This window comes from Pelophylax lessonae (genome assembly GCF_965119305.1).
Source record: "Pelophylax lessonae genome assembly, chromosome: 5".
NCBI lineage: Eukaryota > Metazoa > Chordata > Amphibia > Anura > Ranidae > Pelophylax > Pelophylax lessonae.
This window is the reverse complement of record NC_138772.1, coordinates 254,128,141-254,149,066: the sequence shown is the minus strand read 5'-3', so window position 1 is coordinate 254,149,066 and position 20,926 is coordinate 254,128,141. Positions and strand designations below refer to the sequence as shown.

General features: G+C 45.9%; 1 protein-coding gene across 1 annotated transcript in view; it reads right to left on the bottom strand.

Moving 5' to 3' along the window:
• CCT5 (chaperonin containing TCP1 subunit 5) overlaps nt 1-20,926 on the bottom strand; it is a 162,419-nt gene that overhangs the window by 53,491 nt on the left and 88,002 nt on the right. Inside the window, exon 6 of the mRNA XM_082259656.1 lies at nt 20,538-20,687. Within this exon, the coding sequence (XP_082115782.1) occupies nt 20,538-20,687 (150 nt within the window). The remainder of the gene's footprint in view (nt 1-20,537; nt 20,688-20,926) is intronic.

Below are 20,926 nucleotides of genomic sequence, written 5' to 3'. Positions count from 1 at the left end.
CAATGTTAAAAAAACATATTCGGGGAAATAAAATGGCCTTCAAGAAATATAAAATCAGAGGGCACAGTATCGGCTTTCAAGCAATATGAGGCGGCAAATAAGAAAAGTAAATACGAAATCAAAACGGCTAAAATCAACATTGAGAGACAAATAGGGGAGGATAGTAAAAAGAATCCAAAGAAATTCTTTAAATATATCAACAGCAAAAAAGCTAGGGCAGAGCATATTGCACACATAATTAACACTGATGGGAGGATGGTTACAGAGGACACTGAAAAAGCAACCGCGCTCAATGCTTTTTTCTCGTCAGTCTTTACACAGGAAAAGGACCACTACTATATGGTTAGTAGGGATACACAGGACTTGTCGCTATGGCTAACAGAGGGTGAAATCAGGGAAAGGCTGGATAAAATTAAATAAATCACCAGGACAAGATGGCATACATCCGAGAGTACTCAAAGAACTTAGTAAGATTATATCTATTATTATATCACTGTTCCTGGTCTTTGCTGACAGTTTGACAGGAATTGTACCAGGGGATTGGAGGAAAGCTAACGTGATAAAGATATTCAAAAAAGGGCAGAGGCATGTCCTGGGAAATTATAGGCCTGTCAGTCTGACATCGATAGTATGTAAACTTCTGGAGGGGATAAGGGACTACATTGTTGAGTTTGCTAAAGACAACAACATCAGCAGTAATCAGCATGGGTTTACAAATGGGCGTACTTGTCAAACCAATCTCTAACATTCTACGAGGTGGTAAGCTGTGAGCTAGATAGGGGGAGACCAGTGGATGTGGTGTACCTGGATTTTGCTAAGGCGTTTGATACAGTTCCCCATAAGCGCTTAAATTTATAAAATCAGGTCTGCAGGCATCGACCGCAGGGTTTGCTCTTGGATACAGAACTGGCTAAAAGGGCGTGTCCAAAGGGTGGTAATAAACAGCGCATACTCAGACTGGTCTGAGGTGGTAAGCGCGGTCCCCCAAGGCTCAGTCCTGGGACCAACCTTGTTCAATATATTCATAAACAGCATTGAGGATGGGATCAGTATATCTATATCAGTTTTTGCAGATGACACAAAATTGGGCAGGGCAATAACTGCACAGCATGAAGCAGATATCCTACAGAATGACCTGGACAAAATAACAGTGGGCAACGACATGGCAAATGAGGTTTAACGTGGAGAAGTGTAAGGTTTTGTACTTGGGGACTAAAAACAAAAGCACAATACACTTTAGGGTGGGAACCCTTGGGGGAATCAAAAATGGAGAAAGATCTGGGAGTCTTGGTAGAGGATAGACTAGGCAATAGCATGCAATGACAAGCGGCAGCTGCCAAAACCAGCAGAATATTAGCATGCATAAAGAAAGGGATGTATTCCAGAGATAAAAATAGAATCCTTCCACTTTATAAAACTCTGGTCCGACCACATCTGGAGTATTCTATCCAGTTCTGGTTGCCAGTCCTTAGGAGGGATGTGTTGGAGCTGGAGAGAGTCCAGAGAATGGCAACTAACTAATTAGGGGATTGGAGGACCTTAATTATGAAGAGCGTCTGCAATCGCTTGATTTATTCTCCCTGGAGAAGAGACGCCTGAGAGGGGACATGATAGCAATTTATAAATATCTCAATGGTGATCTCGGCATAGAAAAAAAAGCTATTCAGTCGAAGGGATTGCATGAGGACTCGAGGGCATACAATGCGTAATAATTTAATTAGCGCAGGGATGGGGTCCTGCTACTTTCACACGTGTGTGTGTAATATATTAATATATATATATATATATATATATATATATATATATATATATATATATATATATATATATATATATATATATATATATATATATATATATATATATATACACACACATACACACACCCACATACATACACACATACATATACCCCCCTATACAGAAGTTCAGATGCCATGCCTGCCTCCGAAGACGCCCAAAAAATGCCCAATAAACGCCTGAAACAAAAACGCCCAGGTGTGAAAGGAGCGGACCCCCATCCCTGCGCTAATAAAAATTCTAAGAAAAATTATCTTTTTTTCTGGTTCTGGACATGCTACAGAGCTGAAACGTCACAGGTACACTTTTAGACCCCCCCCAGACACTAAATCCAAAGAAATCTCTTTTTTTCAATAATTGGCTCTATCAAAAACAACAATTTTTAAGAACTTTTTTTTGTGTCATTATTAGTCCCTGGGGCATGACCCAGAACCCTAGGCACTTTTTAGGGGCATTTATTGGGTTTTAGGGCTTCAAAATGGTGTTTTTTGATTACTGAAGTTCAGGTCCCATTGATTTCAATGGGGTTCTGGAATCCGGACCCGAACTTTCGGGAAGTTCGGGTGTTCTGGTCACGCCGAACTTTTCAAAAGTTCAATCATCCCTAATTTTAAGTCATCAGAAGGAGATGGACTTCTCTGCCCCCCCCCCCCCTATTTTTGGGATAGTTAGGAGATTTTACAGGCACTCATACATACATTTTATTTGCAGACCAATGTCCTGCATCTGCTCCTAAGGAAGTGTGTTCAGCGCACGAACCGCATCAAGCTTTTATTGCTACATCTTTACACATTGATCTAATGTATGATATGGTGCACCAATTGGAATTTTATATTGCTTTTTATCTGATGTCATGCAATTTTAGTAGCTCTTATTAACCAACTTTCTTTATTTCTGTAATACGGCGTATTTATTTTTGTCTGTCATTATTCAACAACTTATTGGTATTGTATTACATCTGTTTATCAGCTGTGTTTCACTTGCCTCATTTAAAGTCCCAAACCTCCTCTGCTTATCCTCTTATCAGTGCGAGGAAAGGAATGCCAATAACCGGTTTGCGTTTACATTGTGATCAGCGGTTATTGGACACAGCTAATCACATGGTAAAAAACTGCTGTTACTGGCCCTTTACCCCGATCTATCAGCTGTGGCCTGCGATCAGGGAAGGACTTCTAGAGACGCCCTCCGGCAATTCAAGTCCACACTGTAGCAGTCTTAAGGCTATAGCACAGGTGGGAAGAGGTTAAAGAAGACCTCCAGCTTATCCTCCCCAAAACTGATGCATTGTGCTTGTAAATGAATCACAACCCCAGTGTCCATTTGTGTGTAACTGTATAGAGCAGGTGCCTGTGAGGTCAGTCCTCCTCCTGGCTGAATTTCAACTGTTCTCTGACTTCCTGTTTCTTTCCTATTCCAGTCCGGATACTACATGTCGGGCTATGGTAGTCACTTGCACTAGTTCTGGGAGTTGATGTGGGTGGGTCTTAAGGATACTGTGGGTGTTTCTGGGCCTTCATGTGGGTGGTGAAATGTGCACAATTGCTATACCTCCCTCCTGTGCTATTCCTGTCTTGCAGCATACCAAAGAATAATGGCTTATTGCAAGACTACAGGGGAAAGGCTATGGGAAATTATGAAGCCGTTCCCTTCAGATGTAAGTGAACCACTTTACAGAGAGCAGGGCTCTAGGATGATGGAATCTGAGGGGTGGGACTCTCCCTGCTCACACTGGTTGGCATATTTACCTGGGCAGGATTACTTTTTTTTTGCACTTATACATTTTTTATTAAGGGTTTGAGATAAGTCTGTACAACAAAAAGTATACATTATAATCATGTAATTTAACAATGTAGGAAAAACAGAATTTTTGTAAAATCTTACCTGTAAAATTCCTTTCTCTGAGTCCTCCGACAGTCGCAGCCTCCTCTAAGTCCTCACTGATGGGTATTGTCTTCCTATCCATAGGAATAGCTAGGCATATAGACTTAGTCCAAAGACAAAAGGCATTAGCATATACACACCCACGGGGGCTGTCCCATCCGGTCAATACCCCCCCTGCATCACCACTCCCAACTCAGTTTGGTAGCATAGCAGTAGGTAATAAGAACCCCAAAAGAGGGGCGGGGGGCGGCGACTGTCGGAGGACTCAGAGAAAGGAATTTTACAGGTACGATTTTACAAAAATTCAGTTTTCTCTTACGTCCTCCGACAGTCACCGCCTCCTCTAAGTCCTCACTGATGGGATGTCCCAAAGCAGTATAGACATGAGGGGTGGGAGACGCAACCGTAGAAAAGGCAACGCAGTACCCACATCAGAGAAAGGAATCTTATATGCACCGTAAGAGAACCAACTGGGCAACAGAAAAAAAAACAATGCTCAACAGGAGCAACAGCCCAGGAAAGCAAATGCCAACAGACAGGGACTCCGAGAAAAAAAATCAAGGGTCCATCATGGCACAGCCGCACTGAGAACTTTGCGGCCAAAAGAAGCATCAGCTGATGCCAGAACGTCTACTTTGTAGAACTTGGAAAAGGCGTGCACCGACGACCAAGTCACCGCCTTGCACACCTGGGCCACCGAGGCCCGATGCCAATAGGCCCAAGTTGCACTCAAAGACCTGGTAGAGTGCGCCTTAACAGGGAAGGGCGGAACCCGTTCCTTCAAGGCGTAAGCCTGCTCAATGGTCTGTCTGATCCATTTGGCAATAGTTGCTGCGGACGCAGCCATGCCCTTCCAAGGTCCCTTAGGAAGGACAAAGAGGGAATCCGTCTTCCGAAAGGATTTCGTAGACGACAGGTAAACCCTGATCGCCCTGACAACATCTAAGGAATGCAAAGCAATCTCCTTTGGATGCTTAGGCTTCGTACAAAGCGAAGGCAGAACAATGTCCTCATTAAGGTGAAATTCAGAGATCACCTTGGGAAGAAAGGATGGGGGTGGCCGCAAAACCACCTTATCCTCGTGAATGATCAAGTAAAGGGAGCGGCAAGACAACGCCGCCAGCTCCGACACCCTGCGAGCCGAAGTGATCGCCACTAAAAAGGCAACCTTCTTAGACAGCAGAGGCAACGATATCTCCCTGATGTTTTCAAAGGGAGCACGCTGTAATGCAGACAGGACCAAGTTTAAGTCCCATGGAGGTAAAGGCTCCTTCCTGGGAGGAGCCAGATGTCGCACACCTAGAATGAAGGTGCGCACCAAAGAACGAGACGCCAAAGGGCGTCGGAAAAGAACAGCCAGTGCAGACACTTGGCCCTTTATCGTGGCCAGCGCCAGGCGCTGATCCACTCCAGACTGGGAGGAAAGCCAAAATTCTCAACACCGAGTAAGAACGAGGGGAGAACCCCCTGGACTCACACCAGGCGAAATAGGCTTTCCAGGTACGGTAATAAATTCTTACCAGAGGAGGATTTCCTAGCCTTGATCAGGGTAGGAATAACCTCAGGAGATAGAACCTTGTCCTTCAAGACCTGGGTCTCAACAGCCAGGCCGTTAAAGCCAGCGACTGTGAAGCAGGATGGAAGATCGGACCTTGAGACAGGAGATCTTCCCGCAGAGGCAGACGCCACTGCCAGGTGAACAACGTCGGCGTACCAAGACCGGCGAGGCCAGTGCGGCGCCACCAGAATCACCATGTGCGGTTCAGAGACCAATCTGCGAAGGAACCGGGATAGTAATTGAATCGGAGGAAAGGCGTACATCAGACGACACTGATGCCAAGGGGTCACCAACGCATCCGAGGCATCCGCCAACGGATCGCACGTTCTTGCCACGAACCTTCCCACCTTTCGATTTAGCCGGGATGCGAACAGATCCACGTCTGGGGATCCCCACTTCGCACACAGCATCTGAAAGACCTCCGGGTGTAGGGACCATTCCCCCTGGTCCAGGGTCTGGCGGCTCAGATAGTCTGCCTGCCAATTCTCCACACCCGGAATGTGAACTGCCGAAATCGCCGGGACAGGAGTCTCGGCCCAAGACAGAATGTCGGCCACCTCCCGGGCTGCTCGAGCACTCTTGGTGCCCCCCTGGTGGTTGATGTAAGCCACCGCGGTAGCATTGTCCGTCTGTACGTGAACAGGCAGGCCCCGGAGACGGTCCGACCACTGGAAGAGACAGTTTTATCGCTCGTAGTTCCAGCACATTTATTGGGAGGGAGGATTCCTCCTCCGACCAAGAGCCCTGGGCAGACAGGTTGCCCAGGACTCCACCCAGCCCGACAGGCTGGCATCCGTGGTAACCACTGTCCACACCAACGGGCAGAAGGACTTGCCTTCTGCCACCGACGGGGACTGGATCCACCACAGAAGAGCCAATCTGGTCCGGCGACTAAAGGAGACATCCAGATCCAAGGACTGAGGAAGTCTGTCCCACCTGGCCAGGATCTCCGTCTGGAGAGCCCGCGTGTGGAACTGGGCAAAGGGAATGGCCTCGAAGGCCGACACCATCAACCCTAGGACCCGCATGCAGGTCCTGAGTGACGAGGACGGATTGTCCCTGAGGGACCGGATTTCGTCCCGCAAAGTCCGGAACTTGTCCTCCGGCAAGAATACCCTTGCCTGAGCAGAGTCCAGAACCATTCCCAGATAGGGAAGTCGAAGCGATGGAGACAACGCTGATTTTTGAGCGTTGATGGTCCACCCGAACTCCTGGAGCGTCTGTACCGTGATGGACAGATCGCGCACAAGGTCCTGACTGGCACGCGATCTCAGAAGCAGATCATCCAGGTACCCCAGGACCGCAATGCCCTGGGCCCGCAGCAGGCCCAGAACCGGTGCCAACACCTTGGTAAACACCCTGGGTGCTGAAGCGAGACCGAACGGTAATGCCACAAACTGGTAGTGGTCCTCTGTGATAGCAAACCGAAGGTACCGCTGATGACCCTCGAAAATGGGGATGTGCAGGTACGCATCCTTCAGATCTATCGAAGCCAGGAATTCTCCCGGACACAAGGAGGCCACTACCAAAACGGATAGACTCCATTCGAAACTTCCGAACACGCACGAGGCGGTTCAGTGCTTTCAGGTCCAGAATAGGACGCACCTTGCCCTCCTTCCTGGGGACAGTGAACAGATTCGAATAAAACCCCCCAAAACCTGTCCCGATGAGGCACCGGGACAATCACCCCCTGAGCAAGCAGGTCCTGCACCGCTTGATGAAAGTCCTGCAGACGCCCCAGAAGCAGATGGAGATTGGAGGGGAAGAATCTGTCCGCCGGCCTGGAAAGGAATTCGATCTTGTAACTTGATCGAACAATTTCCTGGACCCACCTGCCTGAAATCCGGAGCAGCCAAGGCTGACGGAAACCGTGCAAACGTCCCCCACCCCTGAAACGGGTGAGGGCGCCCCTTCAGGCAGAGGCGGAATGTCCCGCCGAGCCGGCATTGCTGGTCTTCTGCTTACCCGCCCAGGGTTTCTTCTGGTTGCCCTGGGCCTTGAAGGGCTTGCCCTTGGATTGGTTCCGAAAGGCACGAAAGGACCCCTGATTTGATCTAGGCGCAGAACCCCGCTTGCCTCGTAAAGACTTGTTTTTCAGGTTCTGGGGGGAGCATAGTGCTCTTACCCCCCGTGATGCCTTTTACCAGGGTATCCAACGCCTCGCCAAAAAGGCGAGAGCCAGCATAGGGAAAATCAGCCACTGTTTACCGTGAGGACTGGTCTTTAGCCATATCAGTCGCCGGTTAAGTACCGCGACACTCGAGAGGCGAGCCACCAAAGGGGCCTCATTTAAGGCTGCATCACATAAATACATGACTCCCTGGTGGATCTGGTCCACCATGTCCAGTCGCGCAGGCGGCACGTCATCCGACACAAGGTAGCTTCTGAGCACCTTAATCCAATCAGCCACCGCCTGAGCCACCATAACGGATGCGAAAACGGGTTTGAGCAGCGAACCCGCCACCGTATAGGAATGGCGGGCCAGCGACTCCAACCATCGGTCTGTGGGATCCCGGAAAACCGGGGTATCCTCAGTAGGAACCAAGGTAGCCTTGTTCAGTACGGCCACAGTGTGATCTACCTGTGGAGGCACACACCATCGTGATACCGTAGCGAAAGGATAAAGCAATTTGAACCGACTAGGTACCAGGAATGGACGTTTTAACGTGTGCCACATTTCATTAACCGTGTAATGAAATTCTGCTGGGCAGGGAAAAACCTGCACAGACTTGCGGGTCCTGTGCGTCCCAAACGAGGACACAACGCCCGGAGGACTGGGCTCATCCTCCAAATTTAGGGTATCCTTAACCGAAATAATCAACTCATCCCATGGTCACCCGTTCTTCAGGTGACCCTGGGGAGGATGTATCAACACCCTCCACCTCAGCCTCCCCCTCAGACCCTGGGGGGTCTAAGGATGAGCGGGACCCTGAAAAGGGCACGCTCGCAGCAGCAGCCATATCCCCATCTGAATCAGAAGAGAGAGACAGCCTGGGCCGTTTTCTCGCAGCCCGTTGAGACATCAGCATTTCCATATTTGCCACTAAAGTCGCAACTACAGCAGCCAGATCAGGTCGCAGCGGGGCCACAGGGGGAACTGGCCCCCCCCCCACTAAAGCTGGAGGAAACTTGCTTTCCTGAGAATCCATGGCTCAAGTTATTAAAAAACTACAGTGCAAAAAAGTAGTGTACTGTCCCTTTAAATAGCGCTGCGGAGTGCGCAGCCCACCGCTACTGTCACAGCTATGAAAACCCCCAAAAAAGGAGAAAGAAACTGAGCCAGAAGCAGTATGCAGAAGAAGACAGAGATAAACTGTAGAGCCCGCAGATCGTTGCTACCTGTGTCCTTGCTGCCCGAGAGGAAAAGGAAATGCTGCTGGAGGGGGCTGGTTATAAGCCAGACCCCAGGGAAAATGGCTGCCCCATAGGGATGCATAGGAGGCTACGCCAAGATGGCCGCCGACATGCGGCCGAACCGATCGTTCTACCGCCCACAAAATGGCGGCGGATGGCGCCAAAATGACCTGTATACTCGCCCCAGAGGGGCCATACACGTGTGCATAGTAAAAAACATGGCAGACCGCGCGAAATAACCCCCGCAACGGCCGCCGCACCACACACAAGTCTGTACCCCCAAACATGCACCTAAAGGTGACACAGGGACAGGGACCCCCGGCAAACATACAGATCTGCACAAAGCGAACCCCACAGGGATCGCACAGGGAGTCACACAGGCAGACATGGGGACACACAGCAACACAGACTGCCACCCCAGGCAGAAGGCCCCACACAGAAAGTACTTACTTGTACCCGATGGCGTGGGGAGCCTCCATGCACGGATAAACCTCTGTCCTCATCTGACAGGGAGTGCCGTGAGCCAGGGACATGACACTGCAGCACCGCAGACAAGTCCTGTGAGGTAGCCACCTCACGGCTGCATCCCTGCAGCGAACAGGGATGGGTCGTTCTTAATGCCAGGGCGAACCATAGCTGAACGCTCGATGGCGGGCTGGGGGTCCATCTGACCCTCTCTGCCCTGGAGAACCAGGGCGGCCAGTCCGAATCCCAGCACCGCATGATCCATCTTCATCCGAAGAATAAACTAACACTAAGCTGACAAAATAAAGCTAGTAAAATGAGAGAAAAAAAACTGACATTGTTAACAGAAATCAAATAAAAGATTTAGGAAGGCTGAGACTGAAGCCCCAGCACAAGGTAGCCTGACTTTTCCTGACGCTAGGCAAATTAAAACTGAGTTGGGAGTGGTGATGCAGGGGGGGTATTGACCGGATGGGACAGCCCCCGTGGGTGTGTATATGCTAATGCCTTTTGTCTTTGGACTAAATCTATATGCCTAGCTATTCCTACGGATAGGAAGACAATACCCATCAGTGAGGACTTAGAGGAGGCGGCGACTGTCGGAGGACGTAAGAGAAAAGTAGGGTTCTTACATCATTTTGAATACAAATATATAACAATCACAATCTCTTATCCCAATTTATCTGCAGTACCCTACTTCTATTCCTATACAGCCAACTTGTCTTCATGATAAAGCTACACATAGTACAGTCTCTTCCCACCTCAATTTTCCTTTTTTATACCTAAACAACCCTCAAAACCCCCCCCCCCCCCCAAAAAAAAACAAAGGGGAAAGGGAGAAAAAAGAAAAAGGGGGGGGGGAAGAGAAGGATATTGATCCCTTCCATTTCCTGGCAGGCAAAGGTTACCTCTACCCAAAGAAATACTCAACGCTTACATCATACTTCCATTCAATTTTTCATTTTCAATCTAGTAGTGCTATACCTTCTCTCGATAAGATAAATCGATTCCATGCTCCCCACTTCTCTATATATTTTTCCCTCTTATGTTGAGCTGTCATTACTAAATCCTCCATTTTGTTTATTTCCTCTATTTTCCTAAACCAACCTGCTATTGTTGGAGAGGTTTGTTTTTTCCAGTTAAGGGGTATACAAAGTCTGGCCGCATTTGCAAGATGACATATTACCGATTCTCTATATTTCCTCATTGAGGAGTTATTTAGTTGTAGAAGAAAAAAAAGCCGGATCTTCCAGAATCTCCACTTCTGTAAACGTTTGCAGGATCACTCTAACCTTTTTCCAAAAGTCTGTCAATTTGGGGTAAGACCAAAAAATATGGATTAACGTGCCCTCTTCTACCGAGCAGCACCAGCATAGATCCGAGTTATTAATCAAGATTTTGTGTAATTTATATGGAGTGTAATACCACCTTGTCAATATTTTAAAATTTGTATCTTGATATTTAGTACATATAGAGGATTTATGGACAAGGTTGATCATACTCTGACGCTGCTCCAGTGAGAAGGCACAAGACAACTCACTCTCCCATTTGTCAAAATAAGATAAGATAATTGATATTGCCTTTCAGGTTTATTTATCAGATCATATATTTTGGATATCACGTGATAAATATTTCCTGTATCTGAGCAGTATCTTTTAAAGGTTGTCAATTGACGGTTATAATTCTGAGGGTTAGGGATTGAGCGAAGAAAATGTGATAATTGAAGTGCGTTCCAGAAGGGAAGTCTAAAAACATCCATCTCATTCATTAATGTCTCCAGAGAAGGCCATTTATCTTCCCTTAAGAAATGTACGGATTGGAAATGACCTGTCATACTGAGAGATCTAAAAGATTGTGCCTCCGTGCCTATGGGAAATTTTGGGTTCCCCAAAAAATGGATTTTTGTAAAATCTTACCGTAAAATCCTTTTCTCTTAGCTCATCGACAGACGTAGTCCTCGGTGATACACCACCTTCGGGTTATGTTACCTCCGCAGGAGCAGGACTAGACAGGAAATTAAAAAGCTCTGGCCACACCCTAGGGGCAGTCCCAGAGGGTATATCCTCTCTCTCTCTGCCTCAGCAAATCAGTTATGTGAAAAAGCAGTGCTTAGAGAATTTAACCCAACCCAACTCCAAAACAGAGGGGCGGGGACTACGTCTGTCGATGAGCTAAGAGAAAAGGATTTTACGGTAAGATTTTACAAAAATCCATTTTTCTCTAGCGCTCATCGACAGACGTAGTCCTCGGTGATACACCACCTTCGGGACGTCCCAGAGCAGTATCACAACTGAGGGGTGGGAAAATGGAAATCAAATCCCAATCTAGAAGGCCCAACCGGTGCCAACTAGAAGTTTACAATGCTCATCCTTAATGATGAGACTCAACAAAAAAATTTTCAAACAGAAAAAAACCCTCGAGGTAGACCACCGGTCTCCTCAAATTGCGGCCTGCAAAACCTTGCGGCCAAATGAGGCATCCGCCGATGCAGTCACATCAATTTTATAGAATTTTGTAAAGGTATGTACCGACGACCAGGTGGCCGCCTTACATACCTGGACCACTGACGCCTGATGGCGAAAGGCCCAGGAAGTACTGAGCGCTCGAGTGGAGTGCGCCCTAACAGGGAACGGAGGACTCTGACCCTTAATAGAATAAGCCTGTACCACCGTTTGTCTAATCCATTTGGCAATGGTCGCGGCAGATGCAGGCAAACCCTTTCTGGGGCCATCCGTGATCACAAAAAGTGAATCCGTCTTACGGAATGATTCCGTAGCTTTCAGGTATACCCTGATTGCCCGAACCACATCTAAGGAATGCAACGCATGTTCCCGATGATGCTTGGGCTGAGGACACAAGGAAGGTAGTACAATATCTTCATTCAGATGAAAAAATCTGAAACCACCTTGGGAAGAAAAGATGGTTTAGGATGAAGTACTACCTTATCCCTATGAATCACTAGGTATGGTGACTGGCATGATAATGCAGCCAGTTCTGACACCCTGCGAGCAGAAGTAATAGCCACCAAGAAGGCCACCTTCTGGGATAAAGTAAGCAAGGGAATCTCCCTGATGTTTTCAAAGGGAGGTTTCTGTAGAACCGACAAAACCAAATTAAGATCCCAGGGCGGTAAGGGCGCGCGGACTGGAGGAGCCAGGTGCCGCACCCCCTGGATGAAATTCCGCACCAAGGATTTGGTAGCTAAAGGCTTCTGAAAGAAGATTGCTAATGCTGAAACTTGACCCTTGATGGTGCTCAAGGCTAGCTTCTGCTCAACCCCTTGTTGCAAAAAGGCCAATATTCGAGTTACCGAATAGGTACGTGGAGGAAATCCTAAAGATTCGCACCACGCAATATAAGTCTTCCATGTGTGATAATAGACTTTGCTGGAAGTCGCTTTCCTTGCTTTAATAAGGGTAGGAATGACTGAAGCTGACAAACCTCTGTCCTTCAGTACTTGGGTCTCAATGGCCAGGCCATTAAACCCAGCGACTGTAAAGCATGATGGTAATTTGGTCCTAGAGACCACAGACACTCCCTGAGACGAAGTTCCCACGGAACGTCTACGACTAACATGTCCAAGTCGGCCAGGCCGGCTAGAGGAGGCCAGCCTAGAATTTCTAGGACCACTGGCGCTGACTGGATCTGAACCAGGCGTCCCTAGAGGTATCTGGCCCCGACCATCCGAGAAAGTCTGGTCGTTTTCTGTTCCCACACATTTATCAGATACCTGATAGTTATCAGGAAAGGTGATCTTTTCTGGTTGCACCTCAGGGACCGAAGTCACCCGACTAGAGGCTACTTGGCCTATCTGGTCAACCAGATCCGATTCCTGTGAGGTATCGGGACTAATCTTAGGAAAAGGTAAAGGAAAAGATCTATTCAGGGAACGGTAATTACCGCTTCCTGTAGTACTTAAATGTTGGAAGGGAAGAATCGCACCGGTAGTAGTGGTTGATGCTCGATCTAATGTCCTGAATACCGGTGAAAACGTCCCCCCACCCTGAAACCGGGTGGGGGCGCACCTTCAGGCTGTGTACTCCTTTGCTTCGGGTTTGGCTGGGTTGGTCCTTTGCTTGTCCGACCAGCCCTTCTTGAACCCTCCTGGAGGAGTCTTGCCTTTCCCGCTAGTACCAGCCAGGCGCCCTTTATGGGCGGTAAAGAAAGGTCCTCGCTTGTTGCGAGGTCCCTTAGCTTTAGCAGCCTGTGGCAAAAAAGTGCTCTTGCCCCCAGTGGCATCCTTAATGATTTCATCTAGGTTGGCCCCAAATAGACGATTCCCCTGAAAGGGGAGATTTGTCAAGGTCTTCTTGGAACCTAGGTCAGCTGACCAGCATTTTAACCACAGCACACGTCTGAGGATCACCGCTGTCTTAGATGCATGCCCTAATAAGGGAGTAGTGTCCAAGGCTGCGTCACAGATAAACTGTAGCCCTTGTATAATCTGTTCCATCAAATCAGATGTCTCCTGGGGAATATCTTTTCCCCTAAGATCTTGGCGTACCATCTTCGCCCATTCCGTAAGTGTCTGGGAAACTAGACCAATAACAATTACTGGTCTAAATGCTGACCCTATCAGAGAGAAGATGGTGCGGGACTCTGCTTCCATCTTTCGATCCACCGGATCCTTAAAGGACGAAGCGTCCTCCACTGGAATAACCGTGGCTTTATTCAGCCTGGCAATAGGCGGATCCACGACTGGTGGTACCGTCCATTTCTTAATGATGGATTCCTCAAACGGATAGCGTCTAGCAATACGCTTGGAAATAGTAAAGGTACGTTTAGAATGCTCCCATTCTCCTTTAATCTGATTACCGAAACATTTAGGTACAGGAAAAGCCTTCATCGTCTTGATGGGCTTATTAGTACCAAAAGGAATCTCTGTTTCAGTTGCCTCTGCTGGTAAAGCCTCAAGTTTTAAGGTTTCCTGCACTGCCACAACTAGTGCGTCCACCAATGCTTCTTCCTGAATAATAGCAGGAGAAGAAGCGTCCTCCTCACTGTCTGAGGGGGCTTTACCTGGGATAACAGCCCTTGCAGAGGAACCTGCAACTGCCGTGACCACCTCTGAATCTGAGTCAGAGGTGTCAGATGGTATAGGGGTAGGCGGGGGTCGCTTCCTTGACCCCCGTCCCTGACAGGCCGCCTCCACCCGAGCCACCATAGACTCCAAAATTGCTGTAAAAGACTCTATACTCTGTGCACCGGCGGGTCCCGTGGCCCCCTCGAGGGAAACAGGTGGGGAAATATGTGTGGCAGGGTCCATGATAACTCCAGTTACTTCCTGGATAATATAATTCAAAAATAAAACTTTTTTTTTTTTTTTTTTTTTTCGACCCCCAGCGCCACAAAAAGCCCCTTAGTGTTACCTGCTAGGGATCCCTATCGATCGAGAGAGAGAGATAGACCCCCAGGCTCACCACTTGATGCTCAGAGTTTAACTGCAACAGGTTACAGCGCTGTCTTAACAAACAGGAAGTCTTTTGGCTGGCTGCCCAGGAAGAAAGGAGGCGGCTCCGCCCCTCTGTACGCCTTTCGGCGCTTCCCCCAAGCTCCACGAGGTGTTTGGATCACCTCAAACATGGCCACCCCCATGCTGGAGACACGAGGCTCCGCCAAAATGGCGGCTCGTGCGATCCAGCAAAAAAAATGGCGGCGGCCCGTACTGAATAGCGGTGTGCTGCAGGGCACACAACACTCTCACTGCATGGGGATATGCGTGGTTGGCGGTACCGGCCCTGGCGGACCGCATGGCCGTTCGGGAGGCCTGCTAATAGCTGGAGATCTGATTAGGAAGGCAGTCTACATGTCCGTGGCTTCTGACTGGTAGGTAGCTTATTCTTAACCCATAAGATTCCCAGAATGCCACAGATTACATCTTTAAGACATGTATACAATTAGATTGTTAGCTCCCAAACCAAGCCTCCTGGCTTTTTTGCACACATAAAATCACACTCAAAATAGGAGGATCTGTGTCATGTTGTAGGATAGAAAGGGACTCTATCTTACCATACAGAGAGGGGCCCGCGTTCACCACAACACCCGTCAGGGGGAAAGGGGGAACATACTACTCACCATACCGGAACCAGGCGGGCACCAACTCCTGACAGTACCCCTCTCCACCGGGGCGGGAGGGCCGTCGACCGATACGGACGCCGTGACTCATGGTCTTTGGCGTTTCGGCGAGACATTTAACTCGCGTGGACAGTCCTTTAATGGGACTTTGTCGCGGCCGACCCAGCGCGGAGCTATGGCCTGCACGCGCTCGTAGGCTGAACTGGGGTGACCACCGGATCTCAACATCCAGCCCGTCGCCCAGTTCAGCTTTCTTGCTTGAAGATCTCACAGGAACACTGGAGAAGAAAGCTGTCTAAAAAAAAATCCTTTAAGAAAAATTTCTTGCCAGGACCTAAGATCCCAGCAAGGTGTCTAGGTCCTTACTCCTAACTAGACAGAAAATAACTGATTTGCTGAGGCAGAGAGAGAGAGGATATACCCTCTGGGACTGCCCCTAGGGTGTGGCCAGAGCTTTTTAATTTCCTGTCTAGTCCTGCTCCTGCGGAGGTAACATAACCCGAAGGTGGTGTATCACCGAGGACTACGTCTGTCGATGAGCGCTAGAGAAATTGGGAGTAATGGCGAATCATATGTAGATAAAGAATTCTGGAAGCATAGTTGTGAGCAAATTTGTAACATCGTACCAATTAACTGATGTGATTTCAACTCTGTTGGTAATTCATCGTAGCACCATAGTGCTCTATTAAGTGGAATAAGTGTATGTGCCTGCTCAATTTGTACACAGAGCTTAGAGTCTCCATGACGACACCAATCAATTTGTCTTCGAAGGTGTAAAGCTTGAAAATATTTATGCATATCTGGTAAAGACGCTCCTCCCGATCTTTTAGACAGCGTTAGTAACTGTCTTGAGAGACAGGGTTTCTTATTTGCCCAAACAAATTTGATAAATATTTAATTTGTTTGAAATAATAAGCTGGGACCTAAATGGGTAGGGTTTGAAAAAGGTATAAAAATCAAGGTAGTATAGTCATCTTTAGCAAATTACACCTACCAAACCATGTATGTAAACCCATGTTCCATTTCTCCAACTGAAGGTGGGTTTCGGTTAAAAGAGGGATAAAATTAAGTTAAAAAACGTAAGGATTAACCGGTATAATAGTACCTAAATATCTTAATGCCCTATTTGTCCATTTGAATTTAAAGTTCCGTTTTAAATTCTGTAAAGTTCCACTAGGCAAGTTTATTCCCATGGCTTCTGATTTGTTAAAAGTTTATCTTCAAGTTGGAGATGGTACCATACTGTTCAAATTCTCTGATAAGGTTTGGTAGTGAAATCAATGGGTTAGCGATTGAAAAAAGAAGATCTGCATAGGCAGAAATGTTATATTGTTTCTTCCCCACTGGGATGCCCTCAACACCTTCGTTTTGTCTTATTTTACATAAAAATGGTTCCAGGGAAAGAGCAAAGGGTATGGGTGATGGGGGACACCCCTGTCTCGTCCCAGTCCCATTCTTAATCAGAAAAGGTTCAGAGAGAATCCCATTAACCTTAACTTGGGCTGATGGAGCAGAGTATATGGAGGATATCGATTGTAACATAGTCTTTCCTAAGCCAATATGTTTAAGTGTAGATAGCATAAATTTCCAGTTAACTCTATCAAACTCTTTTTCTGCATCAGTTCCTAAAAAGACACATGGAAATTGGGTTTTGTCTGTGGCAGATAATAAGTTCAATGCTTTTGTAGTGTTGTTTCTCGCTTCGCTGTTTGTTATGAATCCTACTTGGTCTAAATGAATTAGGGAATGTAAATGTTGTGTCAGTCGGGTTGCTAATATCTTAGTGAAAAGTTTTAAATCTATATTGAGCAATGATATTGGCCTGTAACTCCCGCATAACATCATGTCTTTATCCTCCTTGGGTATAACTATAATGTGTGCTCTCAAAGTATCTCTACAAAATATAGTATTCGATCCTACACCATTAAACAGATTCAGTAAATATGGTCCCAGAATCGGGAAGAAAACCCTATAGTATTGGAGAGTAAAGCCACCTGGCCCTGGAGCTTTCCCAACTTCCATCACATTCAGAGCTTGTTGAATTTCTGTCAATTTTATTGGTGAATCTAATTCTTTACAGATTTCCGCTGATAATTTAGGAAGTTGAGATAATTTAAATATAGTCTTCCATCTGGGCTGCCGAAGAAAATTGATCTGGAAGGTTATATAAATCAGAATAGAAGTCTCGAAATGTCTGAGCAATTTGTTTGGGTAGTGATAGTTTTTTTCCTTTAGGAGATAAGATTTGAGGAATATATGTAGCTGCTTTGATATCTTTTACCGCTCTAGTATGGAGTCTCCCACATTTATTACCAGATTCATATACAATTTTACGGCTCCTTTGTAAGGAAGCTTTGGCCTTAACTTAAGACGATCAGTAATTTGTTTCCGCACAGAAATCATCTCTAATTCCGTGTTAACTATTTATGTTTAATCTCCATCTCATGTAGTAGAGAGAGCAACGATGCTAATTTTTTCTCTCGTTCTCCTTTAACCCTGGAACCATGTTTAATCAATACACCCCTGATTACTGTTTTGCCTGCTTCCCGTAGTATGCCTGGATCTCCTTCTGGGGACTCGTTTATTTGAAAATATTGTTGTATTTCTTCTGTTATATCTTTGAGGATCTCCGGGGTCTGTAATAAGCTCTCATTTAATCTCCAAAATCTATTTGTAAATGATAAAGTATCAGAAAGTGAATTAAGTAAAGTAATTGGGGCATGGTCGGACCAGATTATACTTCCATTTCAATTATTTGTATTGCATGTAACTGTCTGAGGAATTAAAAAATAGTCTATTCTTGTATAGCTCCCATGAACCGAGGAAAAATGTGTAGTCTTTTTCTCCGGGGTGTATTAAGCGCTATGCATCTACAAGTGGATGTTAATGCAATTCTTGCATTACACGTTTGCTTATTCGTAAAGGTACAGAAGAAGATCCTAATGAAGTGTCTATTGTAGGCATTAAAGGGACGTTTAAGTCTCCTCCCATTATCAGTTGACCTTCTCAAAAATTCAACAGGTTATCTAGAGCGCGTGTCCGAAAGGTATCTTGTTTGTAGTTTGGTGCATATACAGTTGCTAAAGTCACTCTCACCCCTCCTAATGAACCCTTTACAAAGGCCTATCATCCCTCAGGATCCAGTTGCGTTTCCTGTAGAGTCCATGGGATTCTATTGGAAATAAGTATGGAGACACCCTTCGACTTGGACTCTGTATTAGTCGAATGGTATCCCCATGGATAGTTTTTATTCCTCAGTATGGGTAGTTTACTTTCCTTAAAGTGGGTCTCTTGAATTAATGCTACGTCTATCTGAGAGCGTTTTAAATAATTTAATAACATATGTCTTTTTTCCGGAGTATTAAGGCCTCTTGAATTTAATGTCATTACTTTTATATTTGCCATATTGTCACGCCAGGAAATGGAAAGGAAGGGGAAGGGAAGAAGAGGGAAATAAAAAAAAAAAAAAAAAAAAAAAACAGAACCAATCCCACCCACCAACCCACCCAAAACTGCTAAATTAACAAACTACTTGTTATTTGTACGCACACCCTTAAACCTAAAGGCTTGTGCGTAGTCCTATGAAGGTTCGTGGTTGGGCAGGGCCTTAAAGTGAGGTCCCGGCTCTCTCCCCAACCCGAACCCCCCGGACTCTTTATACTCTAATATTTTATAATCAGCAGAAAGCCATTCTTCTATTTTTGTAAGTGAACCACTTTACAGAGAGCAGGACTCTAGGAGGATGGAATCTGAGGGGTGGGACTCTCCCTGCTCACACTGGTTGGCATATTTACCTGGGCAGGATTAAATTTGAATAGTGATCCATTCAATTCTGCCCAGCAGCAGCACAGCTAGCTTGCAGAACATGCTGTGTATGAAAGAATTTAATTCTTGAATAATGCTGTGATCTGTGAGGCGGGACTTGGGAGGTTTGGACTTTTCCTGTTGGTGCAACTGGGTGAATCAGATTGAATGCTAATTAGGATGTATTCAACCGCACCCACCATCAGAGCTGTGAAGGAAATTGTAGTCTTTCAGAGTCTGCAAATAAAGGGGAATGTTAAAGACTAGCTGCTGCAGACGTGGCTCTGGAAGGTACAGAGTATCAGCAGGATATACAGAATGTAACATGACACAAACCACATCTAAACCCAGAATATGAGGGGATCTGCAGACAAGAGAGCAACATCGTACAGCGGTATTATCTATGCTGGTATTGATCATTCCTTTCAGTTCTAGTGAAAAGAAAATTGGAGTTTAGCTTTAAGCAGACAAAAAAGCCTGGAAGCTGATTGGTTTCTATGCAGAGCTTTACCAGATTTTGCACTCTCCAGTTTTAGTAAACCTACCACTAAACGTCTTGGAAATTAAATAGGCAAATCATATCCCAATCAATCCATTGATCAATGGTTCCCAATTAACAAAACTATGCATTTAAGTGCATTTGTAGTTTTTTTTTTTTTTTAACCATTTACCATGCTTATGTAGGGTAAAACATTAAAAGTATGGGTTTCCTTTTTTTCCCCCTTCTTAACCACCTAACCCCCCCAGGCCATTTCTGGCACTTGATTACATGTAAAAGTCGGTATTCTTTGGAAATTTTCCAAAACATAATGCATTTTTTTTTAAGACCGAGGCAATAGAGAATAAATAAGTGGGTAAAAAAAAAAAAAAAAAAAAGAGAAGGATTGAAGGAGGGTTTTAGGGGGAGGCACCCCTGGAGGGGTTTTTCTCAGGTTGGTCAATGTCCAATTACCTGAGGAAAAAATGAACCCAGGGTCTAGGAATACTAACCCTGTGTCCTGTAATATATAATTAAGATAAGTTAATCTACAGACTGTGGAAGAGAAGCAGTTAAAAAAAAAATACTAAAAAAGCTTTTTTTTTTTTTCCCCACAAATACTAGTCTAGCACAACACACTATACAGCTGCAAAAATGTCCAGAAACATAATTGTTGTTGCAGCCACAGCCACTGGGTCCCTCTGGGCTGCTTCCACTAAAAGTACACAGATGGCTGCATTTTCAGTAATGTGATCTCTCCACCCACATGTCCCACAACTAATAGCACCACCGCACAAAGTGGCCCTTGCAAGCTGCTCTTAATCATTTGCTAGCGGTGTGTATTGATCTCAGGCTGCCAGCATCCCTTGGCGCAGGAAGGATCATTACATTGTCCTGTATTATCCCATGAGCTCACAAAAAGGTAGATCCAGCAGGGCTCCATAGGACCCTGCAAGTCAAGAAATTGCCTTTGCTACAGAAATATATGCCAGTGACCAGGGAAATATGTAAAAAAAGGTTAGACACAAAAAAAAAAAAAAAAAAAACAGAAGAAGCCAAGACAACCCAAAACATCAACTTTTAAAAAACAAAGTTCATGACAAAAATGGATTTAACACAAACCTGTTTAACCATCTCAAGGAACTTTTCCTTTTCATATTTCTGAAGGGCTTTGTAGTCCTCTACTGAGGTCACATCAAGTTTATGCTTCGTCTTGGGTTTAGGTGGTTCAAATGGGCAAGTAAGAATTGCAATTTTAGCATCTTTAACTTCCTGGAATTAAAGAAAAATGAATAAATGTTCACAGGAAACTCAAAAAATAAATGGGTGGGGGGAATCTTAAGCATATTTGTAAAAGCATATTTGTAAAAACGGAAGTGATGATGAAGAATGCATATTAGAACAGAGTGTAACAGAGAAACTCACCGCTAGCAAGAAAATGTAGCAGGGCAGAGAGAGCGCGAATGTGGCAAGTGAGAAAAAAAAAAAAAAAAACCATGTGAGGCAATAGA